We start from the raw sequence: 24357 nt of genomic DNA, 5'->3' as shown, positions 1-24357 counted from the left end.
AATGGACATATAGAGGAGCTAGTATTAAAACAGAAGCAAGGACAGTTACTAGGGTGGCCATGAAGCTCTGAGGTGGGCCAGTCTTTCTGAGTAAGGGTTTTCCCATTTCCTTTCCTGTTTTTGTTTCCCCCTTCTTCTGTCAGATACTGGCCTGAGTCTGGGCATGCTGTCCCTAACACTCTCAGCTTCAGCTGCCGCCTGCCTGCCTGCCTGCCTGCCTGACCTCCAGGCCTAACTCTAAGACATAACTCCTTTAACTTTTTCTTTTCCTGTTCTCCATCTTCCTCTTCAGACAGCTGAAAGATCTCCAGCTTGCCTGCCCTGTGGCTTTCTTCTAAACTAATGAAACTGCCCTTGGCCTTTAAACAAAGCAGCCAAATAGAAACTAGAAGAAGGGGAATGGCTGTGTAAGAGCTGTAACCATGGATACTTCACGCAGATAAGGCTAGAAACTGGCTAAGATAAGAACTAGAAGCAGGGGCATGGTTGTATAAGCTCTGACCATGTGTACTTCACTCAGATAAGACTGATCCAAGAGGTGGAGCTCAAAGCCTCAGCTGCTGATCGCGAAATAAACTTACTTCGAACTTCTCTTCACCAAGAAAAGCAGCAAGTACAACAACTTCATGAACTTCTGGCATTGAAAGAAAAGGAACACAGGTGAGTGATCATGTGCCAAGACAATACTAACATTTAAAAGTATAAAAGGGACTTCCTGGCTCTTTCCTTGGTCTTCCCCACCCAGTGATTGGCCGTTGGTGAAATCTGGCAGAATCAACCCATGGAGGGCAGGCAGGATGGCTTAGCTAACCTTGCTAAGCTTGAAAGGTGTGGTTCCTGGGATCCACATGATGGGAAGAAAGCCAGCTCCCACACGTTGCCCTGTGCTTTTTTTTTTTTTTTTTTTTTTTTTTTTTTGTCTTTTTTTTTTTTTATTTGATATAATTTATTTACATTTCAAATGATTTCCCCTTTTCTAGCCCCCCCCCCACTCCCCGAAAGTCCCGTAAGCCCCCTTCTCTTCCCCTGTCCTCCCTCCCACCCCTTCCCAGTTCCCCGTTCTGGTTTTGCCAAATACTGTTTCACTGAGTCTTTCCAGAACCAGGGACCACTCCTGCTTTCTTCTTGTATCTCATTTGATGTGTGGATTATGTTTTGGGTATTCCAGTTTTCTAGGTTAATAACCACTTATTAGTGAGTGCATACCATGATTCACCTTTTGAGTCTGGGTTACCTCACTTAGTATGATGTTCTCTAGCTCCATCCATTTGCCTAAGAATTTCATGAATTCATTGTTTCTAATGGCTGAATAGTACTCCATTGTGTAGATATACCACATTTTTTGTATCCACTCTTCTGTTGAGGGATACCTGGGTTCTTTCCAGCATCTGGCAATTATAAATAGGGCTGCTATGAACATAGTAGAGCATGTATCCTTATTACATGGTGGGGAATCCTCTGGGTATATGCCCAGGAGTGGTATAGCAGGATCTTCTGGAAGTGAGGTGCCCAGTTTTCGTGGGAACAGCCAGACTGATATCCAGAGTGGTTGTACCAATTTGCAACCCCACCAGCAGTGGAGGAGTGTTCCTCTTTCTCCGCACCCTCTCCAACACATGCTGTCTCCTGAATTTTTAATCTTAGCCATTCTGACTGGTGTAAGATGAAATCTTAGGGTTGTTTTGATTTGCATTTCCCTAATGACTAATGAAGTTGAGCATTTTTTAAGATGCTTCTCCGCCATCCGAAGTTCTTCAGGTGAGAATTCTTTGTTTAACTCTGTACCCCATTTTTTAATAGGGTTGTTCGGTTTTCTGGAGTCTAACTTCTTGAGTTCTTTATATATATTGGATATTAGCCCTCTATCTGATGTAGGATTGGTGAAGATCTTTTCCCAATTTGTTGGTTGCCGATCTGTCCTCTTGATGGTGTCCTTTGCCTTACAGAAACTCTGTAACCTTATGAGGTCCCATTTGTCAATTCTTGCTCTTAGAGCATACGCTATTGGTGTTCTGTTCAGAAACTTTCTCCCTGTACCGATGTCCTCAAGGGTCTTCCCCAGTTTCTTTTCTATTAGCTTCAGAGTGTCTGGCTTTATGTGGAGGTCCTTGATCCATTTGGATTTGAGCTTAGTACAAGGAGACAAGGATGGATCAATTCGCATTCTTCTGCATGCTGACCTCCAGTTGAACCAGCACAATTTGTTGAAAAGGCTATCTTTTTTCCATTGGATGTTTTCAGCCTCTTTGTCGAGGATCAAGTGGCCATAGGTGTGTGGGTTCATTTCTGGATCTTCAATCCAGTTCCATTGATCCTCCTGCCTGTCACTGTACCAATACCATGCAGTTTTTAACACTATTGCTCTGTAGTATTGCTTGAGGTCAGGGATACTGATTCCCCCAGATTTTCTTTTGTTGCTGAGAATAGTTTTAGCTATCCTGGGTTTTTTGTTGTTCCAGATGAATTTGATAATTGCTCTTTCTAACTCTGTGAAGAATTGAGTTGGGATTTTGATGGGTATTGCATTGAATCTGTATAGTGCTTTAGGCAAAATGGCCATTTTAACTATATTGATTCTACTGATCCATGAGCATGGGAGGTTTTCCCATTTTTTGAGGTCTTCTTCCATTTCCTTCTTCAGAGTCTTGAAGTTCTTGCCATACAGATCTTTCGCATGTTTGGTAAGAGTCACCCCAAGATACTTTATACTGTTTGTGGCTATTGTGAAGGGGGTCATTTCCCTAATTTCTTTCTCAGCCTGCTTATCCTTTGAGTATAGGAAGGCCACTGATTTGCTTGAGTTGATTTTGTAACCTGCCACTTTGCTGAAGTTGTTTATCAGCTGTAGGAGCTCTCTAGTGGAGTTCTTTGGGTCACTTAGGTAGACGATCATGTCGTCTGCAAATAATGATAGTTTGACTTCCTCCTTTCCAATTTGTATCCCTTTGACCTCCTTATGTTGTCGAATTGCCCGAGCTAGTACCTCAAGTACAATATTGAAAAGATAAGGAGAAAGGGGGCAGCCTTGTCTGGTCCCTGATTTCAGTGGGATTGCTTCAAGTTTCTCTCCGTTTAGTTTGATGCTGGCTACCGGTTTGCTGTATATTGCTTTTACTATGTTTAGGTATGGGCCTTGAATTCCTGTTCTCTCCAAGACTTTAAGCATGAAAGGATGCTGAATTTTGTCAAATGCTTTTTCAGCATCCAATGAAATGACCATGTGGTTTTGTTCTTTGAGTTTGTTTATGTAGTGGATTGTATTGATGGATTTCCGTATATTGAACCAACCCTGCATTCCCGGGATAAAGCCTACTTGATCATGGTGGATGATCGTTTTGATGTGTTCTTGGATTCGGTTGGCAAGAATTTTGTTGAGTATTTTTGCATCGATGTTCATAAGGGAAATTGGTCTGAAGTTCTCTTTCTTTGTTGGATCTTTGTGTGGCTTTGGTATCAGCGTAATTGTGGCTTCGTAGAAGGAATTGGGTAGTGTTCCTTCTGTTTCTATTTTGTGGAATAGTTTGAAGAGTATTGGTGTTAACTCTTCTTTGAAGGTCTGGTAGAATTCTGCACTGAAACCATCTGGTCCTGTGCTTTTTTTGGTTGGAAGACTTTCTATGACTCCTTCTATTTCTTTAGGCTTTATGGGACTGTTTAGATGGTCTAGTTGGTCCTGATTTAATTTTGGTATTTGCTATCTGTCAAGGAAATTGTCCATTTCCTCCAGATTCTCCAGTTGTGTTGAGTACAGGCTCTTGTAGTAGGATCTGATGATTTTTTGGATTTCCTCAGTTTCCGTTGTTATGTCTCCCTTTTCATTTCTAAGTTTGTTAATTTGGATACTTTCTCTGTGCCCTTTGGTCAGTCTGGCTAAGGGTTTATCTATCTTGTTGATTTTCTCAAAGAACCAGCTCCTAGTTTTGTTGATTTTTTGTATGGTTCTCTTTGTTTCTACTTGATTGATTTCGGCCCTGAGTTTGATGATTTCCTGCCTTCTACTCCTCCTGGGTGAAATAGCTTCTTTTTGTTCTAGGGCTTTCAGGTGTGTCATTAAGTTGGTAATGTATGCTCTCTCCATTTTCTTTTTGGAGGCACTCAGGGCTATGAGTTTTCCTCTTAGCACTGCTTTCATTGTGTCCCATAGATTTGGGTATGTTGTGTTTTCATTTTCATTGTGTTCTAAAAAGTCTTTAATTTCTTTCTTTATTTCTTCCTTGACCAAGGTGTCATTGAGTAGAGTATTGTTCAATTTCCACGTGTATGTGGGTTTTCTGTTGTTTCTGTTGCTATTGAAGACCACTTTTATTCCATAGTGATCAGATAGGAGGCATGGGATTAGTTCTATCTTTTTATATTTGTTGAGGTCTGTCTTGTGACCAATTATATGGTCGATTTTGGAGAAGGTACCATGAGGTGCTGAAAAAAAGGTATATTCTTTTGTTTTAGGATAGAATGTTCTATATATATCAGTTAAATCTAATTGGTCCAAAGCTTCAATTAGTTTCATTGTGTCCTTGTTTAGTTTCTGTTTTCCTGATCGGTCCATTGAGGAAAGTGCAGTGTTGAAGTCACCCACAATTATTGTGTTAGGTGCAATGTGTGCTTTGAGTTTTAATAAAGTTTCTTTTATGAAAGAGGGTGCCCTTGCATTTGGAGCATAGATGTTCAGGATTGAGAGTTCTTCTTGTTGTATTTTTCCTTTGACCAGCAAGAAGTGTCCCTCAGAGTCTCTTTTGATGACTTTGGGTTGAAAGTCAATTTTATCTGATATTAAAATGGCTACTCCAGCTTGTTTCCTGAGACCATTTGCTTGTAAAATTGTCTTCCAGCCTTTTACTCTAAGGTAGTGTTTGTCTTTGACCCTGAGGTGTGTTTCCTGTAAGCAGCAAAATGTAGGGTCCTGTTTACGTATCCAGTCAGTTAGTCTGTGTCTTTTTATTGGGGCATTGAGTCCATTGATGTTAAGAGATATTAAGGAATAGTGATTGTTACTTCCTATCATTTTTGACGTTATTTTTTAAATTTGATTGCTTAACTTCTTTTGGGTTTGATGAAAGGTTACTATCTTGCTTTTTTCAGGGTGGAGTTTCCCTCCTTGTATTGGTGTTGTCCTCCTATTATCCTTTTTAGGGCTGGGTTTGTGGATAGATATTGGGTGAACTTGGTTTTGTCGTGAAATATCTTAGTTTCTCCATCTATGGTGATTGAGAGTTTTGCTGGATATAGTAGTTTTGGTTGGCATTTGTGTTCTCTTAGAGTCTGCATGAGATCTGCCCAGGACCTTCTAGCCTTCATAGTCTCAGGTGAAAAGTCTGCTGTGATTCTGATAGGTCTTCCTTTATATGTTACTTGGCCTTTTTCTCTTACTGCCTTTAGTATTCTTTCTTTGTTTAGAACATTTGGTGTTTTGATTATTATGTGACGGGAAGTATTTCTGTTCTGGTCCAGTCTGTTTGGAGTTCTGTAGGCTTCTTGTATATTCATGGGCATCTCTCTCTTTAGGTTAGGGAAGTTTTCTTCCATAATTTTATTGAAGATATTTGCTGGCCCTTTAAGTTGTAAATCTTCACTCTCATCTATGCCTATACTCCTTAGGTTTGGTCTTCTCATTGTGTCCTGGATTTCCTGGATATTTTGGGTTACAAGCTTTTTGCACTTTGCATTTTCTTTAACTGTTGAGTCCATGGTTTCTATGGAATCTTCAGCATCTGAGATTCTTTCTTCTATCTCTTGTATTCTGTTGTTGATATTTGCATCTCTGTCCCCTGATTTCTTCCCAAGGCTTTCTATCTCCAAAGTTGTCTCCCTTTGAGTTTTCTTAGTTGTTTCTACTTCTGATTTTAGATCCTGGATGGTTTTGCTTAGCTCCTTCACTTGCTTTCAATGCATGGCACACCCACAGGTAATCCTTCAATCAGTCTAGTGAGAGAAAGAGTAAAATCAAAATTAACTCCTGGAAAATACCATATTTGCATCTGTATTAGATTCAGTCTTATAGAAATAACTAGGAGCTAAAAGACAAATCTGTAACTTTAGTGTCATTGTGAAAGGGGCTAGTCATAATGCACCTTGTTTTCATATTTCTTCAGACATGACCAAAACTGGCTCATACTATAGAGAGGAAGCTATGCTAATTGACTTCCAAATAACTCTTTTGTACAATTAATAAGGATTTATTCTGCTACAGAAGACTATAAACATTCTTTGTCTACCTAAGTACCATTTCTGTGATTTAAAAGGAATTTGTTTTTCATTAACATTGTGTAATTCAAAATGTTAATAGCTATTTAAAGACTATTGAGGGTTATTTGTTTGTTTGTTTATGACTTTTAATGGTCTACTTTCCCACAGTTCCTCATCCCATTCCTCCTCCCAGCCTGTCTCTAAGAGGGTGTCTCCACCTCACCCCCGCCAGCCACCCAACTCCCTAGGGCTCAACTCAAGTGGGTTGGGCATATCTTCTCTCCCTTGGGCCAGACCTGGCAATCCTCTGCTGTATATGTGTCAGAGACCTCACACCAACTACTGTATGCTGCCTAGTTGGTGACTCAGTGTCAGAGATCGTAGGGGTCTGGGTTAGTTGAGGCTGCTGGCCTTCCTATGGGAACACCCTCCTCAGCTTCTTCCAGCCTTTCCTTAATTTAACCACTAGGGTCCCTGACTAAAGGCCATTGGGTGGGTATAAGTGTCTGCCTCAGTCTCAGGCAGCTGCTTGTTGGGTATCTCAGATGACAGCCAGGCTAGGGTCCTGTCTGTAAGCACACCAGTAATAGTGTCAGGTCTTGGAACCTCCCCATGAGATGGATCCCAAGTTGGGCCAGTCACTGGGCCTCCTTTCCCTTAGTGTCTTCTCTGTTTTTGTCCCTGCAGTTCTTTTAGACAGGAACAATTCTGGGTCAGAGGTTTTGACTGTAGGAAAGTAATCTCATCCCTTCACTTGATGCCCTGTCTTCCTGCTGGAGGAGGAGTCTACAAGTTCCCTCTCCCCACTGTGTGGCATTTCATCTAAGGTCCCTCCCTTTGGGTCCTGAGAGTCTCTCACCTCCCAGGTCTTTGGTACATTCTAGAGGGTTCCCCCACCCACCTTTCACCTCCCACTCCTGGGGTTGTATATTTCCATTCATTCTGTTGGCCCCCAGGGTTTCTCTCCTGCCTCCCCCCACCATACCTGATCATGTTCCCCTTTCTTCCTCCCCCTCCCCTCTCCCACCCAGTCCCTCTTTCCCTCCCTCTGCCTCCTATGATTGTTTTCTTCTCCCTCACAAGTGGGATTGAGGCATCCTCACTTGGGCCCTTCAGCTTGTTAACCTTCTTGAGTTCTGTGGATTGTATCCTGAGTAGTCTGTACTTTTTTGGATAATATCCACTTATTTGTGAGTACAAACCATGCATGTCTTTCTGGGTCTAAGTTACCTCACACAGAATGATATGTTCTAGTTCTATCCATTTGTCTGCAAAACTCATGATGTCCTTGTTCTTAATAGCTGAATAGTATTCCATTGTGTAAATAAACCACATTTTCTGTATCCATTCTTCCTTTGTGGGACATCTGGGTTGTTCACAGTTTCTGACTATCACAGATAAGGCCACTGTTACCATAGTAGAGCACATACCCCTGGGTAAGGTGGGACATCTTTTGGGTATATTTCTAACTTTCTAAGGTACCTCCAAATTGATTTCCAGAGTGATTGTACCAGTTTACAATCCTACCAGCAATGGAGGAGTATTCCTCTTTCTCCACGCCAACATCTGCTATGGCTTGAATTTTTTTATTTTAGACATTCTGATTGGTATAAGGTAGAATCTCTGGTTCATTTTGATTTGCATTTCCCTGATCACTAAAGACTTTGAACATTTCTTTAAGTGCTTTTTGACCATTCAAGATTTCTCTGTTGTGAATTTTCTGTTTAGCTCTATACCCCATTTTTTGATTAGGTTGTTTGGGTTTTTTGGATGTTAGTTCCTTGAGTTCTTTATATATTTTGGATATTAGCTCTCTATCGGATGTGTGGTTAGTAAAAATTTTTTTTCCCAATCTGTAGGTTACCGATTTGTCCTATTGGCTATGCCCTTTGCCTTCCAGAAACTTTCCAATTTCATGAAGTCCCATTTTTCAATTCTTGATCTTAGAGCCTGAGCCATTGGAGTTCTGTTTAGGAAATACCCCCACCCCCATGCCAGTGAGTTTAAGGTTCTTTCTCACTTTGTTTTCTATTAGATTCAGTGTATCTGTTTTTATGTTGAGGCCCTTGATCCACTTGGACTTGAGCTTTGTGCAAGGTGGTAAATATGGATCTATTTTCATTTTTGTACATACCGACTGCCAGTTAGACTAGCACCATTTAAGACCACTGAGTTTTTATTAATGTGAACCGCATTGCTTTGGTTTTCATTTCAGGCAAGAAATTGAAACTCGGGAGTTTTTCACTGATGCTGAGTTCCAGGATGCATTAGCTAAACAATTGTCCAAAGAAGAAAGAAAACATGAGCAAGAAGTAAAAGAATACCAAGAAAAAATTGATATATTAAACCAACAGTATTTGGATTTAGAAAATGAATTCCGTATTGCTTTAACTGTGGAAGCTAGAAGATTTAAAGATGTAAGGATTGATATCTAGCTCTCTACTGATAATTGAACCACATTTTAGAATCCCACCCAAAATGCGATGACTATATGATGTTTAATACAATGAATTCTTAGGGTTTTCATTTCATCTTATAACAGTAGCTATTTTTTATTGTTGTTGAGAAAACTAATTATGGTAATAAGTGGGGATCAAAAGTGAGAATCAGGATAGGAATACAAACCTGAATTTGTACAGCAGGGGACAGCAAAGCTGACAGTCCCCCATTCACTCCCTGGCCAAAGGTGGCCCACTGCCTAATTAGCATTTCTTTATTATTATTATTAACTTACTGTACATCTCAATCACAATTCCCCTTCCTCCCCTCCTTTCATTCCCCTCTCTCCCATTCCCCTTTCCTCATCCTTTCTTTCTCCTCCAAAATGGGGAGGCCTCCCATAATTTCAGCCCACCTTGACATCAGGTGGGAGTAAGACCAAGTGCTTCTTCTTCTATTGTGGCTAGACAAGGCAGCTCAATTAAGGGAAAGGGATCCAAAAACAGGCAACAGGGTCAGAGACAGCCCCTGCTCCTGGTGTTAGGAGTCCCGCATGAAGACCGAGCTGCAGAACTGTTTACATGTGTGCTGAGGGCCTGGGTACATCCCATGCATGCTCTCTGTTGGGCAGTTCAGTCTCTGAGCCTCAGTGGGCCCAGGTTAGTTGATTATGTGAGTTTTCTTGTAGTGTCCTTGTCCTCTTTTGGCTTCTGCAATCCTTCCTCTCCATCTTCCATAGGATTTCCCAAGTTCCACCTAATGTTTGGCTGTGGGTCTCTGCATCTGTTTCCATCAGCTGCTGGGTGAAGCCTGTCTGATGAGTTATGCTAGGCTCCTGTCTGCACTTATAGCAGAGTATCTTTAACAGTGTAAGGGGTCGGCTCCCTCTCTTGGCATGGGTCTCAAGCTGAATCAGTCTTTGGGTGGCCATTCCCTCAATTTCTATACTATCTTTTACCCCTGCACATCTTGTAAGTAGGACAAAGTATGGCTCTAAGGTTTTGTGGCTGGGTTGGTGTTCCAGTCCCTCCATTGGAAGTCTTTTCTGGTTATTGGAGACAGCTGCTTCAAATTCTGTATCTCCCACTGCTAGGAGTCTTAGCTAGGGGCACCCTCATAGATTCCTGGGAGTTTCAATTGTTCTTGGTTTCTAGCTTGTCCTTGTTTCAAGTTGGACTCCCAGTATTCTCTCCCTCTGTTCTCTACTACCCAGTTCCATGTCTTGTTCTGTTTCTACTCCTTAGTGAGATTCAAGTACCCATCTTGGGCACTCGTTGTTACTTAGCTTTTTTGGGTCTGTGGATTGTTGTGTGGTTATCCTCTACCTTATCCACTTATAAGTGGATACATACCATACTTGTCTTTCTGCTTCTGGGTTACCTCACTCAGAATGATCTTTTCTAGGTCATCCATTTGCCTGCAAATTTCAGGATGTCATTGTTTTTAATAGGTGGGTATAAATCTTTTGCTTTTTACTAGATAGAATTTCTGTTGAACTGAAATTCCTCTACATTTACTTTAGTCTTTCCATCTCTATTAATGCTATTCCCAGGCTTCTAAGTGCCTGGGTGAAAAACCAATGCCCTTCTTTTTCTGATTCTCATTGATGCTTCTTTTTCTGATATTCCATAACCTCAAGAGTTTCTTATAATTATATTTTTAAAATAGTCTTCTTTCTTACCACCTTTGTGTTAGAATGTGTAAGTTCGCTGTTAGGCCATTCCTCAGATACCTCTGTTCAGAATGATAATTACAACTCTGTATTCTGTCTGATGGCGTGCTCTGTCATCTCTCCACTCACGCCCCTTTCACGTCACCAAGTCTTGTACTGGGACTTGAAGCACCTTCCTTCCGGGAACACCTACAGCCTTACAGCCTTTTACTCCCTGTTAACCTCTTGATAATGTTTGCTAAAATGAAACATTCCCCTTTCAAATACCGTGCATCCCTCTAAGCTTTTCTTTCGGCACAGACATGTGTTCTCTTTAGACTCTCATGGTGCATAGTTGGTTCCCATTGCTCTGCTGTTAGTCCCTACTAGAAGACAGATCAGTCTGTTGTCCACTGGTCACTGTAGTACCAGACAGTGGCTGACACAGAGCAGTTACTCAGTGAATATGTGTCATACAAATGAATCCTGGTTCTTGCATTCAGTAGTCAATCCCTGAGTAACCGGACAAGGGAGTAGCCAGCCCCCTAGGTCTGCATTTTATCTGCATAATATCTGGATATTAAGTACATTGAAACCCGGGACCTCTGAGTTATGTTTTAATAAAACTTAAATGTTTTAAAATGAAAAATGTAAACTATTTCTAGAAGCAAATATTTTCTCTTTGGGAAAGCATGTTTATGATATGATTCTGAAATACAGGTTCAAGATGGCTTTGAAGACGTTGCAACTGAGTTAGCGAAGAGTAAGCATGCTCTGATCTGGGCTCAACGGAAAGAAAACGAATCTTCCTCTTTAATTAAAGATCTGACCTGTATGGTGAAGGAACAGAAGACAAAGCTCTCAGAAGTCTGCAAACTGAAGCAGGAAGCAGCAGCAAATTTACAGGCAGGGATCTGCAGGGTGCTTTCCCTTGGGGCTTTCACCTCATCTCCCACCAGAGCAGGACTTAGGAAGGACTCTGAGATTGTGGTATTCACACAGTTGGTGTTCATAATGAAAGGATACCTAAAGAGAGTCATGATTTCATAGGTGTGATACTGCTTTCATCCAAATATCTTATGAGTGCTAGGTATGATGGCACCCCTCAGCCCAGGTATGGTGGTACCCCTCAGCCCAGGTATGGTAGCACCCCTCAGCCCAGGTATGGTGGTACCTCTCAGCCCAGGTATGGTGGTACCCCTCAGCCCAGGTATGGTAGCACCCCTCAGCCCAGGTATGGTGGTACCCCTCAGCCCAGGTATGGTGGTACCCCTCAGCCCAGGTATGGTGGTACCCCTCAGCCCAGGTATGGCGGCACCCCTCAGCCCAGGTATGGTGGCACCCCTCAGCCCCAGCTCTTGGGAGGCAGAGGCAGGCACATGGATCTGTGCATTCGAATCCATTGTAGGCTACATTTCAAATTCAATAGTGAGACCCTGTCTCAAAAAAAATGTGTGAATAAATGACTTAGTAAATTTATTCTATATAGTTGTCACCAGTTGCACAATGTTATGACAGAGATTGGGAAAGTGATACTAAAAGGGTACTAAGCTTTAAGAAACACTACTTGAATTACTAGTATTAATTGGATGGTGGCAATGGTATTTTCAGATACACTTAACCACAATAGCTTTTCAATTATCTCTTAATATTTGTGCTATTTCACCTAAGAACTCAACTTCTGGAAAACAAATTATAGATAGTTTATTTAAGTAGTTCATTAGAAATTTTGACAACTACAGATTCAGATTCAGTTTTTTTCTTACAAATATGGAGTAAAACTCAATGTTAAAAAGTAGGCCTTTCAAATGTTTGCATTTTATTTTATAGTTTATATCTTAAAACTTTTGGTGTAAAATTTGGTAGTCTTTAGTTTTTAATTGAATAAAGCGCATTTTTTCATAAGATACAAAAAAAAGAAAGAACTAAATTAATAATCTATTTGTGTTTGGGGGTATACAGAATCAAATCAACACTCTGGAAATTTTGATTGAAGATGACAAGCAGAAGAGCATTCAAATAGAACTTCTCAAACATGAAAAAAACCAGCTTATTTCTGAGCTGGCAGCCAAAGAGTCACTGATTTATGGCTTACGGACTGAGAGAAAAGTATGGGGTCATGAACTGGCATGTCAGAGTAAGAGTCTCAAGTTTTTCAATGGAAAATGGGCATTATTACAAAGCAATGCATGTGGGTATGGGAGAAAAGGATGTTTCACTGCCTCCCAGTGCTAAGTGAGAAGGAGTGTGTTGTCTAGCAGGATAGGTAGGCATTTACCAGCCAAACAGGAGCACCGGCCTCTCGGGAAGTAAGGCGTTTCAGTAAGCAGGGTGTTAAAGTGGCCAGGCATAGAGACACATGCCGAGAGCTGCAGCTGCTGCTCTAGAGGCTGAGAGAAGTCAGTCCAGAGCAGCTTTTCCAATAATAGCATAAAAAACATTAAAGTTGAATATTTCATGGGCTTCTGTGGTAATACTGTTCTTTATATTAATACTAAAAGCATCTAAAATGAGTATTCATATTTGTAACATTTTCCATATTTCACATGGATAGAAGTAAAATTGTATGTAAATGAAAATCACTGTAGATTTCAGGTAAACCCTTAGTCTTCTTTCTGACTGCTATATAGCAAAAAGGAATAAATACTATGTCTTGACATTAACAGATAGATTATAAATAGTTAGTTAGTGGTCAAAAGAAAGCATTTATCTTATAGTAATTTCTACTGTGATTGCGTTTGCTTCATTTTACCTAAACAGATTTTAATAGCTCAAATGTTTAAAGGACTTTTCCTGTTGATTTGCATTATTGTATACTTTGGGTTTTAAACCAGTTTTTTTGGTTTGTTTGATTTTCACCTTATTAGGTGGCATTTTATAAGTACAAAAATTCCCAAGGTGTACTAAGTTTCTAAGTGGTAATCATTTCTTAGGCTCATCTCTATCCCAAGGTCGTGGGAAATTAGAAGCCCAAATTGAAAGTTTATGCAGAGAAAATGAATCTCTGAGAAAAACCCATGAAAGTGACTGTGATGCCTTGAGAATAAAGTGCAAGATCATCGAGGACCAAACGGAAACCATTCGGAAACTGAAAGACGTAAGCCTAACAGGTTCCCCTGGGAGAAGAGCTGGTAGCAGGTTTGGAAAGTAATAATTTACCTTTGTTATCCTCGACTGTTGGAGATTTGAAAGACAAAAAGAATATCATGTTTCCTCTCATAGTTTCTCAGCCTTTCTCTTAAAAGCAGTATCTGATGCTGATGAACTTGAGTTTTACTTTTGCCTTTATGGTTTGTTACTGGTTTTTGAGACAGGGTCTACATATTCCTGGCTGGGCTAGGAACCAAACAAGCCTCACTCAGAGAGCTCTGCTTGCCACAGCCTCAAGTGCTGAGACGAAAGGCGCGTGGCACCGAGCCTGCCTTATATTATTCCTGGGAAATAACAAAATATGAGTCATCAGTAAAAGATTAGAAATCACAAGAAAATTTAATATTTTTATGGTTCATTTCCTTTTACATCTTAACTCATACTAATATGCAACATCTAAAATAAATTACTGTTTTTTTAAGGGTTTACAAGAAAAAGATGGGCAAATCAAATCGCTACAAGAACAGATCACTCTCATAGAAAAATGTTCTCAAGAGCAACTTAATGAAAAGTCTTCACAACTAGATTCTATAGTTGAGAAACTGGAGAGACACAATGAAAGAAAGGAAAAACTAAAGCAACAGTTAAAAGCAAAGGAATTAGAACTTGAAGAAATCAGAAAAGCTTACAGGTATTATATAGTACTTGCCAGTGAGAAAAGGATTTAGGAGAATGATTTCATGTTCCTTGCTTAATTCTAAAGTTATTTCTTGTCTTCTCAGCACACTAAATAAGAAATGGCATGACAAAGGAGAACTCCTCTCTCATCTTGAAACACAAGTAAAAGAAGTAAAAGAAAAATTTGAAAACAAGGAAAGGAAACTGAAAGCAGAGAGAGACAAAAGTCTTGAGCTACAAAAGTAAGCATTAAGTTATGGAGGTTGTGGGTCCCTTTAAACACACACACTACACTGGAATGGGTGAAATACATGTAAAGAAAGAAGAAGATGCCAAAGATATGGACAGCATAATTCACTAAAAAAGTCATTCCCATTCACCTCTAAAATAAGAAAGTTATAAATTCCCCTGTAATAATTAGATATGAATATATATGATTTCTTCTTATAGAATAGTACCTGAAACACTGAATTCCCATGAAAAATCGGTAATACAGTTTAATTAACTAGTTTTTTTTTTATTTTAAGATGCAGAGTATTATTACTAATAACTTGCAGACAGCTTCTCACTAGAAAGCCCTCTTAATCTCTGCAACCCATATGCATAGGGGTTATTTCTCCTTTCTTTTTTTTTTTAAGGGATGCAATGGAAAAGCTTCAGAACATGGATGATGCCTTTAGAAAACAAGTTGATGCAATTGTTGAAGCTCATCAGGCTGAAATAGTACAGCTAGCAAACGAGAAACAGAAATATATTGAGTGTGCAAATTTAAAGGTACAGTGAGCTAAGATTTATTTTAATAATGTAAATTATTATGGTTAAACAAATTAGATTTTTGGAAAGAGGAAAGGCTGAACATTTTGATGACATAACCTTTAAAGAGCATATTGCCAAAGTTATCATGAATCTAGGCAACATATCAGTCATTAACAGGTAATAACTCCAGGGAACTGAGTAGTAAGTTAAATCCCTGCGTTCACCATTCTATGATCTTAGCAGTCTCTCATGAACATCCCTTTGGTCATTGGCAAGGGGAAAATGGAAGTGCTATCTACCACTGCCTTGAGAAAGTTCTCAGTGATCATTTACCTGCTCATTAGGACTTAAGCCAATCAGGTTTGTCATCTTGATAATAGTGAATTTCTGGTGCTTCTGAGACAAACATCATGGGCTTTAACCTCATGAAGATGATGGGTCAGATCAAGGTCTTTTCACAATCACACAAATATTCTGCTATCATCACTTTTTTGAGATCCATTAGATTCAAAGATGCTTAAGAACGGTTCATCAATGTTCAAGTGGTAATGAAAAAGCAAACTAAAAGAACTAAGGTATGTAAGATTCAAAACTAAGCAACCAAAAAGCATTCAAGAACGGAGATCACATAATGCAAGCTTATTCTGTAATCTCAGAACTCAGGGCGAGTGAGGCAGGAAGATCAACTATGTACACCAGACTGGTCTAGACAGAAAAAACTTCCTCCAAAAAAAACGAGAAGGGGGGATTGAAAAGATGACTCAGCTGTCAAAGAGCCCAAGAGCACTGAGCTCTTAATGCAGCCCAGAGTTTAGATCCTAGCACCCATTAACAAGCCAGGTCGCTGCACTCTGTAAATGCCTGTAACTAGGTCTGAGGGATCCAGTGCTATATTCTGGACTCCACCCATTCACAAACATGCAGACAGAGTACTAACACATAAGAACGTTTAGATACAGAGGAAAAGTCATTTTCAGAATGCGCTTAAGGTAGACTTACACTTAGGACTCTGCAAGAAAAGAGGACAGTCTTATTTAATCAGTTGTTAGGAGCTTAATGACCATGTTATTTCACTTGTAGTCAGTGGTGACTTCAGGTATTTTTATTTAACATGATACAAAGGTACTGTGGGCAATACCAAATAAGACATGAATAGGGCTTTCAGCTGAAAGTACTGAGCATAATGTTGGACCCACTACCAGTATGCTTTAGGAAAGAGTTAAAGAAATGCTTTCTTATGTTGTTTTTGACAGACAGGAAACTTAGTAGAGTCTTACTACTTGAGGTTTATCACACGTTCAAGTTTGTGTTAAATTAGAAGTTACAAGCCTTTCTTTTCAGGATGACCCTGAGAGACTCCCTGGTGCTGCACAAGTCTGTTTCATGATGTAATAAATTCTTGAGAATTCTTAAGTCCAAAGGCCTTGCTCCTGATTGTCCTGAAGATCGAAAGCAGTTGCTGTTCCCAAGCCTCAGAGATGAACAAAAAGGACATGGATGCTAAATTCTACCTGATTCTGATAGAGCCGGATTCACCGATTGGCTCCTTATTATAAGCTTAAGTGGGTCGTTCATCCAACTGGACATATGAGTCTTCCTCAGCCTCTGCTCTGATGGCATAAATTTGCCTTGTATACTAAAACAATAAAATCACTTTAAATTTTTAAAAAAGTTAGAAAACTAGAACCAGAGCTTAAAAATAATAATAATCAGGCATAGGAAGTATACAGAACTTGAGGCATTACAGGTAACAATTTAAAGTAGGAGAAGTTGGGGCTGGAGAGTTAGATCAGCCTTTAAGAGCACTCTTGAAGAGGACCCAAGTTCTATCACAGCACCCACATGGTAGATCACAACCATCTGTAACTCTAGTCCCAAGAGATCCAATGCCCTATTCTGACCTCCATGGGTCCTGAGCATGCTTTTGGAAAACATGCATATATGCAGGCAAAACACTCTTACACATAAAATAATAAAATCTAAAAAAATAAATTAGGAAAAGTCATTTTCTAAGGGAAAAGAAATTAGGAGAGCTGCGTTAAGGGACTGTAGTAGCAGAAAAAGATTGTCACAGCAGCTGTATCTGTCAGACATGTTGAGCTAAATAGAAAGTTTCAAGCAACGGTCTGTAGTAGGCAGTACACAGATCTTGGGGGAATCTCGGCTGAGAATGAATGGTAAAATCATATCTCAGAGAAAACCCCACCAGAACTTTCAGAATGCTGGAGGGACCACATTGAAAAGACTACTTTGGGAGGAAGTTGTGTGAGTTCCAAGTCTTTAAGGCATGGGTATTTTAAGTTAAACACGCCATTGACCCGCTGCTCAGGACAATGGGATGATGGAATCAGAAAACTAGGTTGCTATTCTCTGTAAAATAGGAATCTCACATTTTTAAACTCAAAATGCAGTTAAAATACATTACTTTATCCTTTGCAGGAGAATCTTACAAGGACTAAATAGGTAATACACACGAAAGTTCTTTATATAGCTTTCCAGTTTATCATTTGAAAAAAGTTGCATCTTACTAACTTCATTTAATGAATCACAACTTATAGAGTACATAAAATACATCGTTGACTTTTCAAAATGCACTTAAAAATATTTTTAGAAAATTAAAATGTAAAATGTATACATTGGTTTAGGTTCAACAAGTTGAAGACGAAATGCGAGAACTTCTGGAAGAAACATGCAAGAACAAAAAAATGATGGAAGGAAAAATTAAGCAACTTGCTTGTGCTATAAGTGAAATACAGAAAGAAATGTGATGTTGGTGGGAACAAGTTTAGTTGAAACGGACCAACAGACCTATTGTAAAAATGATTAAATATTGTAACAGTAGTAACTGCTATGACTTTGAAATGTCTCTTTCTACACATTTCATTATGAATATATTTTAAGAGACTTGATGAAATATTGTATATGTGGGGTTTTTATAATAAAGTATTATTAATTATGTTTATTAGATGGACCTATCATAATAACTAGACTTAAAGCATGTTTCTTGTCTCTGGGCTGTACCTTGTGGATAATTACACACTTACTTGCAGACTTGTAAAGGAATGTTACAATTTGACTATTAGGAAAGATACAAAAATAATCATTATTGAACTTGTGCTAATGCAGAACTAGTTGTATTTACAGGTTATCTATGAGTTGATGCAACTCCCTCCTTTAACGTGTCTATAAGATGTAGTGGAAAAAGTCTATAGAGTAAAGAAAAATGTGTTCTCATTCAGAAAGATTTAGCTATCGCCACATGACTCAGTTTCCTCTCTTCTGGTGCATTTGTTCACTAAAGGTGAAGTTTGTAGTTTTATAAATAGTGTCTGGTCTAGAAGAGCACAGCAGTCCCACCCTCATCTATATCCTCATCCACTCATTACATGAGGAGACTTCTGACTCTGCAAGGGGAGACAATTATTTCACTTCCCCTCTAGTCCTCACCACTAATGTTGGTAAACATGTCCTTACCCCTGTGCTGTTTCTGAGAGGACGAATATTTAACACATTAGAAAACTAATATCATTAATAACCTAAATTTTAAAAACTAAATAGAATCCAAATAATCTTTAACTATTCCTAAAGAGAAGGCCTTAAAGTGTTGTTATAGCTGAGCTACATGCTTCATTCAAATGGAGGCTGACCATCTAATTCTTACCTGAACCAGTCAGTGCCTGACACTTCCAGTTTTATGCATCCATAAGATTTTTGGGTTTTGTCCAGTGGTTGGAACAGATTTGTGAACACAGATGCTGTAATACAGAGGAAGTTTCGGAAGGCTGTGGAACCTTCGGTGTTCTCTATAGAGGTGAACAGTCCGTAAACCTTGCTTAATTATTACATGTGCATTCCCGAGTACTCCGTTCTGCATGTTGACAGAGTACTGGGCTCCTCTATCTGTGAGATGGAGGAATAGGATGCCATAGGAGAACAGATTATGGTATGGTTGGGTTGGACTGTGGCGTGTGTGTGTGTGTGTGTGTGTGTGTGTGTGTGTGTGTGTAGTTTTTTGTTGTTTTGTGGTTTTGTTTTTATCAGGGGCAGGAGGAATCAGATAATCCATACATTCACTGAAATACCAGTTTTAGAAATCATTCAGTTTTCTGAATCTAGGGGATTCTCCAAGAATTCTCTATCCAGCAACTGACCTTCAGATCTAAATTCTTGACTTAAAAGCACTTCAACTTAATGATCTTTGAACTTACATACTATGACATGAACGTGGGTTCTAATACATACTTACATCCCAACTTGGAAGTTATTCATACAACTAACCAAATTGCCAAGGCCATGATCCCGCTCTAAGACCATTGAACATTTCCTGAATGTTAGATGCAGAAGGCTAGTTGAGTACTTTGAGTAGTAACTAGAAAATATAACTTACCTACTGTTATCCATTGGAATCCCAGTGTGCCTGGGACAGGATCCTGAATATTTTTCAAGGATAGCAGATTAACGCTTCACTTCCTTGTCAAGGTGTCTGGGAATACAGAGCAGTGCTCCCAACTCCAGTAGTTTTATATATCACTCGGGTGGCTAATGACAAATATCTGTATGTTAGTATTATTACAAGCCATTTAAACATTCTTGTGGCAAATAATAGAGAAATGTACATATAGTAGGGTCAAAGTAAAGTTGCCAAAACTGGTAATGGTTCAGTTGCCAGATTGATAACTCTGGATGACTCATCTGGCTTACCATTTATGGGCATGGTGTGCTAGAAGCAGATGTGGAAGAGTGGGAATGATAGGGTATCCTAATTATCTCTTGTTCCTCCTGATGGGAATTTCCCCCTGCTCTCCATTAGTCATATTGTTAGGGACAAGAGGTGTGTTTCAATGGTATCAGTTTCAGTAAGGGACCACAATCTGGTTTTCCATTTTATTACAAGAATAGACTTTTGGACTGCTGGATTTTAAGTGGAAGTTTCCAGTATATTCTTTTATATATTATTATCTTAATTTCTGTATATGAATGTTTAGCCTGCATCTATATCTGTGCACCATATGTGTGCCTGGTACCCATGGAGAATAGAAAATGGAATAGGGTGCCCTAGACTCAGAATTGCAGATAGTTGTGAGCTGCCATGTGGGTAGTAGAAACTGAACCCAGGGAGTCTAGAAGAGCAGCTAGTGTTCTTACCTCCATCTCTCCAGCCCCTTCATTATATTTTTGTTGGAATTTGTTTTGTTATATCAAACTTACATTTCTTATATTTCATTATTTATCATTTCTATGCATGAATATGATTTCAGGGTACATTTATCAAATTATAAGTACTAAGAGTGAATGTGAAGAGTAATATTCTCATTGATGAAATAGGTCAGCTAGTAAAGGCACTTGCTGCTAAACTTGAGTACCTGAGTTTGAACCCTGGATTCACATGGTAGAAGAAAATTAACTCCCATAAATTGTCCCCTGACCTCACATGTGTGTGAACAAACAAGTATAATACAATTTTTAAACTATCACTGCCACAATAAAGAACAAAAGGAAGGGAGACAGAAAGAATGAAAGAAGAAGTGACCCATGAGAGGGACAGAAAAAGGAAATGAAGGAAAGAAAGAAAACAGGTCACCCAGGAGTGAACCATTAAAAATTAAGATATAAAAGAAAGAATTGAAAACACAAGAAGAGCAAAAGATTTCAAGGATTGGAAGAACGAATACTATGAAAATGAATACTATCAAAAGCAGTATATAAATTCAATACAACCCCCATCAAAATCCCAGTGACATTCTTTACAGAACTAGAAACAGTTCTAAAATTTATATGGCAGCACAAAAGGCTCTGAATAGTTAAAGCAGTAATTTACATAATAAAGTGTAGTAACAAAACACCATAATGTTGACATAAAAATAAACATGTAGACCTAAGGAATAGGCCAGAGGACTCAGAAGTAAATTCACAGAGCTAGAGTCACCTAACATTTGATAAAACTCTTGAAAATAAACATTAGAGAAGCAACAGCCCCTTTAACAAATGCTCGTAAGGAAATTGGGTTTATAAATGTAGATGAAAGCAGGTCAATATCAACTACCTTACACAAACTAATGCAAAAATGGATCAAGACCTTAATGTAAGATCTGCAACATTGAAACTTGAAGAAGAAAATATAGCTAATTCATCCCAAAATATAAATATATGCATTTTCTGAAAAACTCCAATAGCACAAGAAATAACTTTAAGATTTATTAAAAATATGATTACATGAAATTAAGTTTCTGCACAGTCAAAGAAATAACTGAGAGAGTGAGAAGATCAGAAACTTTGCCAACTACATATTAAGCAGGTGATTAAATTGAAAGGTAGATAAAGAACAATGAAAGTTTAGCATGAAAAAGTTCAAGACATTTGACAAGTAAGTAGGTTAAATGGTCAATATATTCCTGAAAATGTGTTCAACATCCTTCACCATTAAGGAAATGCAAATTAAAACTGCTAGTCAGTCCCACAGCAGTCAGAATGCTATCCTCAATAAAATAAATGGTGGCTGGGCAGTGGTGGTCTACACCTTTAATTCCAACAGAGGCAAGCAGATCTCTGAACTTGAGGCTAGCCTGATCTACAAAGCAACAGCCAGGAGTACACAGAGAAACCTTGTCTCAAAAAAAAAAAAAAAGAAAAAAAAAACAGAAAAGCTAAACAAGCAAAAAACAAAACAAAAATGGGGGGAAATGAAAGAAAAAACATTGAAGGAATGAAGAGAAAGAATGAGAACTAAAAAGAAAAACTGCTGGTAAGGATGTGGAGAAAAATGTTGGGAAGAGGAGTCTTTATTGATAATTGGGAGTGTCACTTCATGCAAGCACTTTGGAAATCAAGCATGGAGGAGCCTGCCATAAAACACAGATGTCCACTCCTGGATATATACTCAAAGGACTCTAAGTGGACATACTGTACAGGTGATTATCAGCATTAGTAACTACAGCTATGAAATGGATCAGTAGATGAAGAGATAAAGAAAATGTAGTATATAGACACAGTGGAATTTTATGTAGCCATAAAGAAAGAAAAATCACAGGCTGGAGAGATGGCTCAGCAGTTAAGAGCACTGAGTGTTCTTCCAAAGGTCCTGAGTTCAAATCCCAGCAACCACATGGTGGCTCACAATCATTCGTAACAAGGTCTGACTCCCTCTTCTGGAGTGTATGAAGATAGCTACAGTGTATTTACATATAATAAATAAATGCATCTTTTAAAAAAAACACTCATATCTGTAGGAATTAGAATCATTGCTAAACAAAATAAGCAGATTTTGAAGAAAAATACATTGCTTCTCATGTGCAGAACTTAAATTTAAAGCTGTGCATATGTGCATATATGTGATGCAGGTACATTTGTAAGTCATAAGATGAGGGTAATGAAGAAGAGACCTTAAGGGGTCAGGAAACAGAGGAATGGAATGCATGAAATAGGAAAGCAGACAGACTAAGGGGGGAAACCCGCTATAGAAGGGAAGGGCACAAGGAGAACAAGTGCAGAGGATAACAAATGAAAACAGAATAGTGACAAGTACCTATGAGGATATCTTGATAAAAACCATTGCTATGAATGCTACTTTTTAAATAGTTAATGTCAGAATGGAAAAATATTCTCAGTTCCACTCTTCCAGAGCAAAAAAATAAAATGTAATTATACACTATGTATGCTCTTTTTGTAAGTAGCTTTGAAAAACAGAAGAGTATAAGACTGAAAATCATTCCACTGCACATTGTATGTTTAAATACAGTCTGCACTTCCTGTTTGTAATTACTGGATATAGACTTTCAAAAGGCCTTTGCAGCATCTGTCAGATTGCTGTGCCATGAGTGCTATGAGCAGGAGCATTTATCATAAGAGGATTAACTATTGAAACATCTTTTAACCTAGAAAATGCAGAAGGTAAGTGTTGTATGCTGTAAGCATTTGAAGGAAAAGTAACCAGATTTGAATTTAGAAATGTGATAACAAAGAGTTATTATATAGAAGCTTTTGCTCAAGGAAGACCTAACAGTTGAATGTTGATTTTATCTATGATCACTGAATAAGATTATCTATTTAAAACTCACCCAGTTATGCTTGAGGACATAACTCAGTGTTAGGGCGCTTATTTAGCATTCACAGGGTTCTAGGTGCAATCCACAGTACTTCTTCCCCTGCAGATGAGGGTTTGGCAAGGAGAAGTAGGAAGAGGAAGACAAAGAAGGGTTAGTAGAAGAAGAATAAGGAAGAAGAAGGAAGAAGGAAGAAGAAAGAAGGAAGAAGGAAGAAGAAGAAGAAGAAGAAGAAGAAGAAGAAGAAGAAGAAGAAGAAGAAGAAGAAGAAGAAACAGTGTATTGCCATCATCAAATAAAAACTTATTGTCTTAACTATTTACTGTATTATAACACAGTACAGACTTTTAATTTATCCGGTGTATATACGAATGGTGTATGTGATGTTTCACAAATGTCACATACTGTAAATGCAATAAGCTGTGAACTAATATTCTCTTTATTACAAAATACTTGCAACTCATCCCTCAACCCAGTCCGGAATTAGTCATTTTCTAAAATATATGAAAAATTATTAAGTAATATTACAACATTTCACAGTATTTGTCCAAACAAAGCTTTGTGATTAACCTAAATTTATTAGAAGATTTCTGGCATGGAAATATAATGCTACAGGTCAATGAAACACAGGTTAGTTCCATTGTACTAGCAAGTATACAAGCATCTGACTTGGAGCTTGTCAACTGGTTTGAACACTAACTTGAGGTAAAGATCTCTGAGGCTTTTCTCCAAAAAGGCATACCTAAGTTGATTCTTTTTTGAGAACTGTCTCCTTTATAGCCAAAAATAAAAAAATAAAAATAAAAAAATAATCACGGAAATAAAAGTCGGACTGAAACTAAAAGCATGATGTTTTTAGCCACTTAATATTTGTTAAGTGAACAGTATGCAATAGTAACCAGTAGTAGCATCTTAAAGGTTTTTTGTATTCTGGTTTCTAAATATTGCATTATGAGCAGAAATTTCAAAAAGGTCCAGCAGTATTAGAAAGATTTTTCACCATCAATCTCATTTTCAGCAATGTTTGGGGAAAAAGAAACATCATTATTTTTCACTGTGCTGTTCATTATTCACAGGGTGACTATGCACGTGAGGACTGAGACTGAAAAACACCACCTCCAGGTCATGTTCTCACCTCAGTTGCGGACGTGCTTCTGAGAGCTTGGACCTAAGCACCGACATTTATGGTTCTGTGTTTGGCTATGCTGATGACAGTTGCACAGCTCCATATATCACAGCCCACAAAGACTGAATTGTATTGTGTACAAATTTTACATCTATGAAATGTTTTTACAACAAATAAAAGAATAAAGGCAAAAGTCTACATTTATAACAGTTTTCTCTCTGAAATTAGGGAAACAATAGTGTAATTTTTATTTTCAATATCAGGCAACAAAACAGAAGATTTTGATAGCTAATTGAAATGTTTGCTAATTTGTTAATGCATTTATACTTGAGACCCAGAAAATTTAAACAAATGAATATTCTATTCTGAAAACAATTACCAATCAAAAATTTAGA

General features: G+C 38.5%; 1 protein-coding gene across 5 annotated transcripts in view; it reads left to right on the top strand.

Annotated features, from left to right (window-relative positions):
- The window catches only part of Lrrcc1 (leucine rich repeat and coiled-coil centrosomal protein 1), a 39901-nt gene extending 15754 nt beyond the window's left edge, over positions 1-24147 (top strand). For 3 of the 5 annotated variants that reach the window (XM_052180820.1, XM_052180817.1, XM_052180815.1), the window contains 9 exons: positions 521-660; positions 8399-8600; positions 10994-11179; positions 12236-12410; positions 13207-13370; positions 13846-14054; positions 14146-14283; positions 14680-14815; positions 17443-17759. In XM_052180820.1, coding sequence (XP_052036780.1) covers positions 521-660; positions 8399-8600; positions 10994-11179; positions 12236-12410; positions 13207-13370; positions 13846-14054; positions 14146-14283; positions 14680-14815; positions 17443-17565 — 1473 coding nt within the window. In that variant the 3' untranslated portion in view covers positions 17566-17759. Of the gene's footprint in view, positions 1-520; positions 661-8398; positions 8601-10993; positions 11180-12235; positions 12411-13206; positions 13371-13845; positions 14055-14145; positions 14284-14679; positions 14816-17442; positions 17760-23912 lie in introns of those variants that run through there. The other 2 variants (XM_052180818.1, XM_052180816.1) reach the window with 2 other exon arrangements.
- The last annotated feature ends 210 nt before the right edge of the window (positions 24148-24357 follow it).

This window comes from Apodemus sylvaticus, chromosome 4, assembly GCF_947179515.1.
Source record: "Apodemus sylvaticus chromosome 4, mApoSyl1.1, whole genome shotgun sequence".
Taxonomy (NCBI): domain Eukaryota; kingdom Metazoa; phylum Chordata; class Mammalia; order Rodentia; family Muridae; genus Apodemus; species Apodemus sylvaticus.
This window is presented reverse-complemented; position numbering and strand designations above follow the sequence as displayed.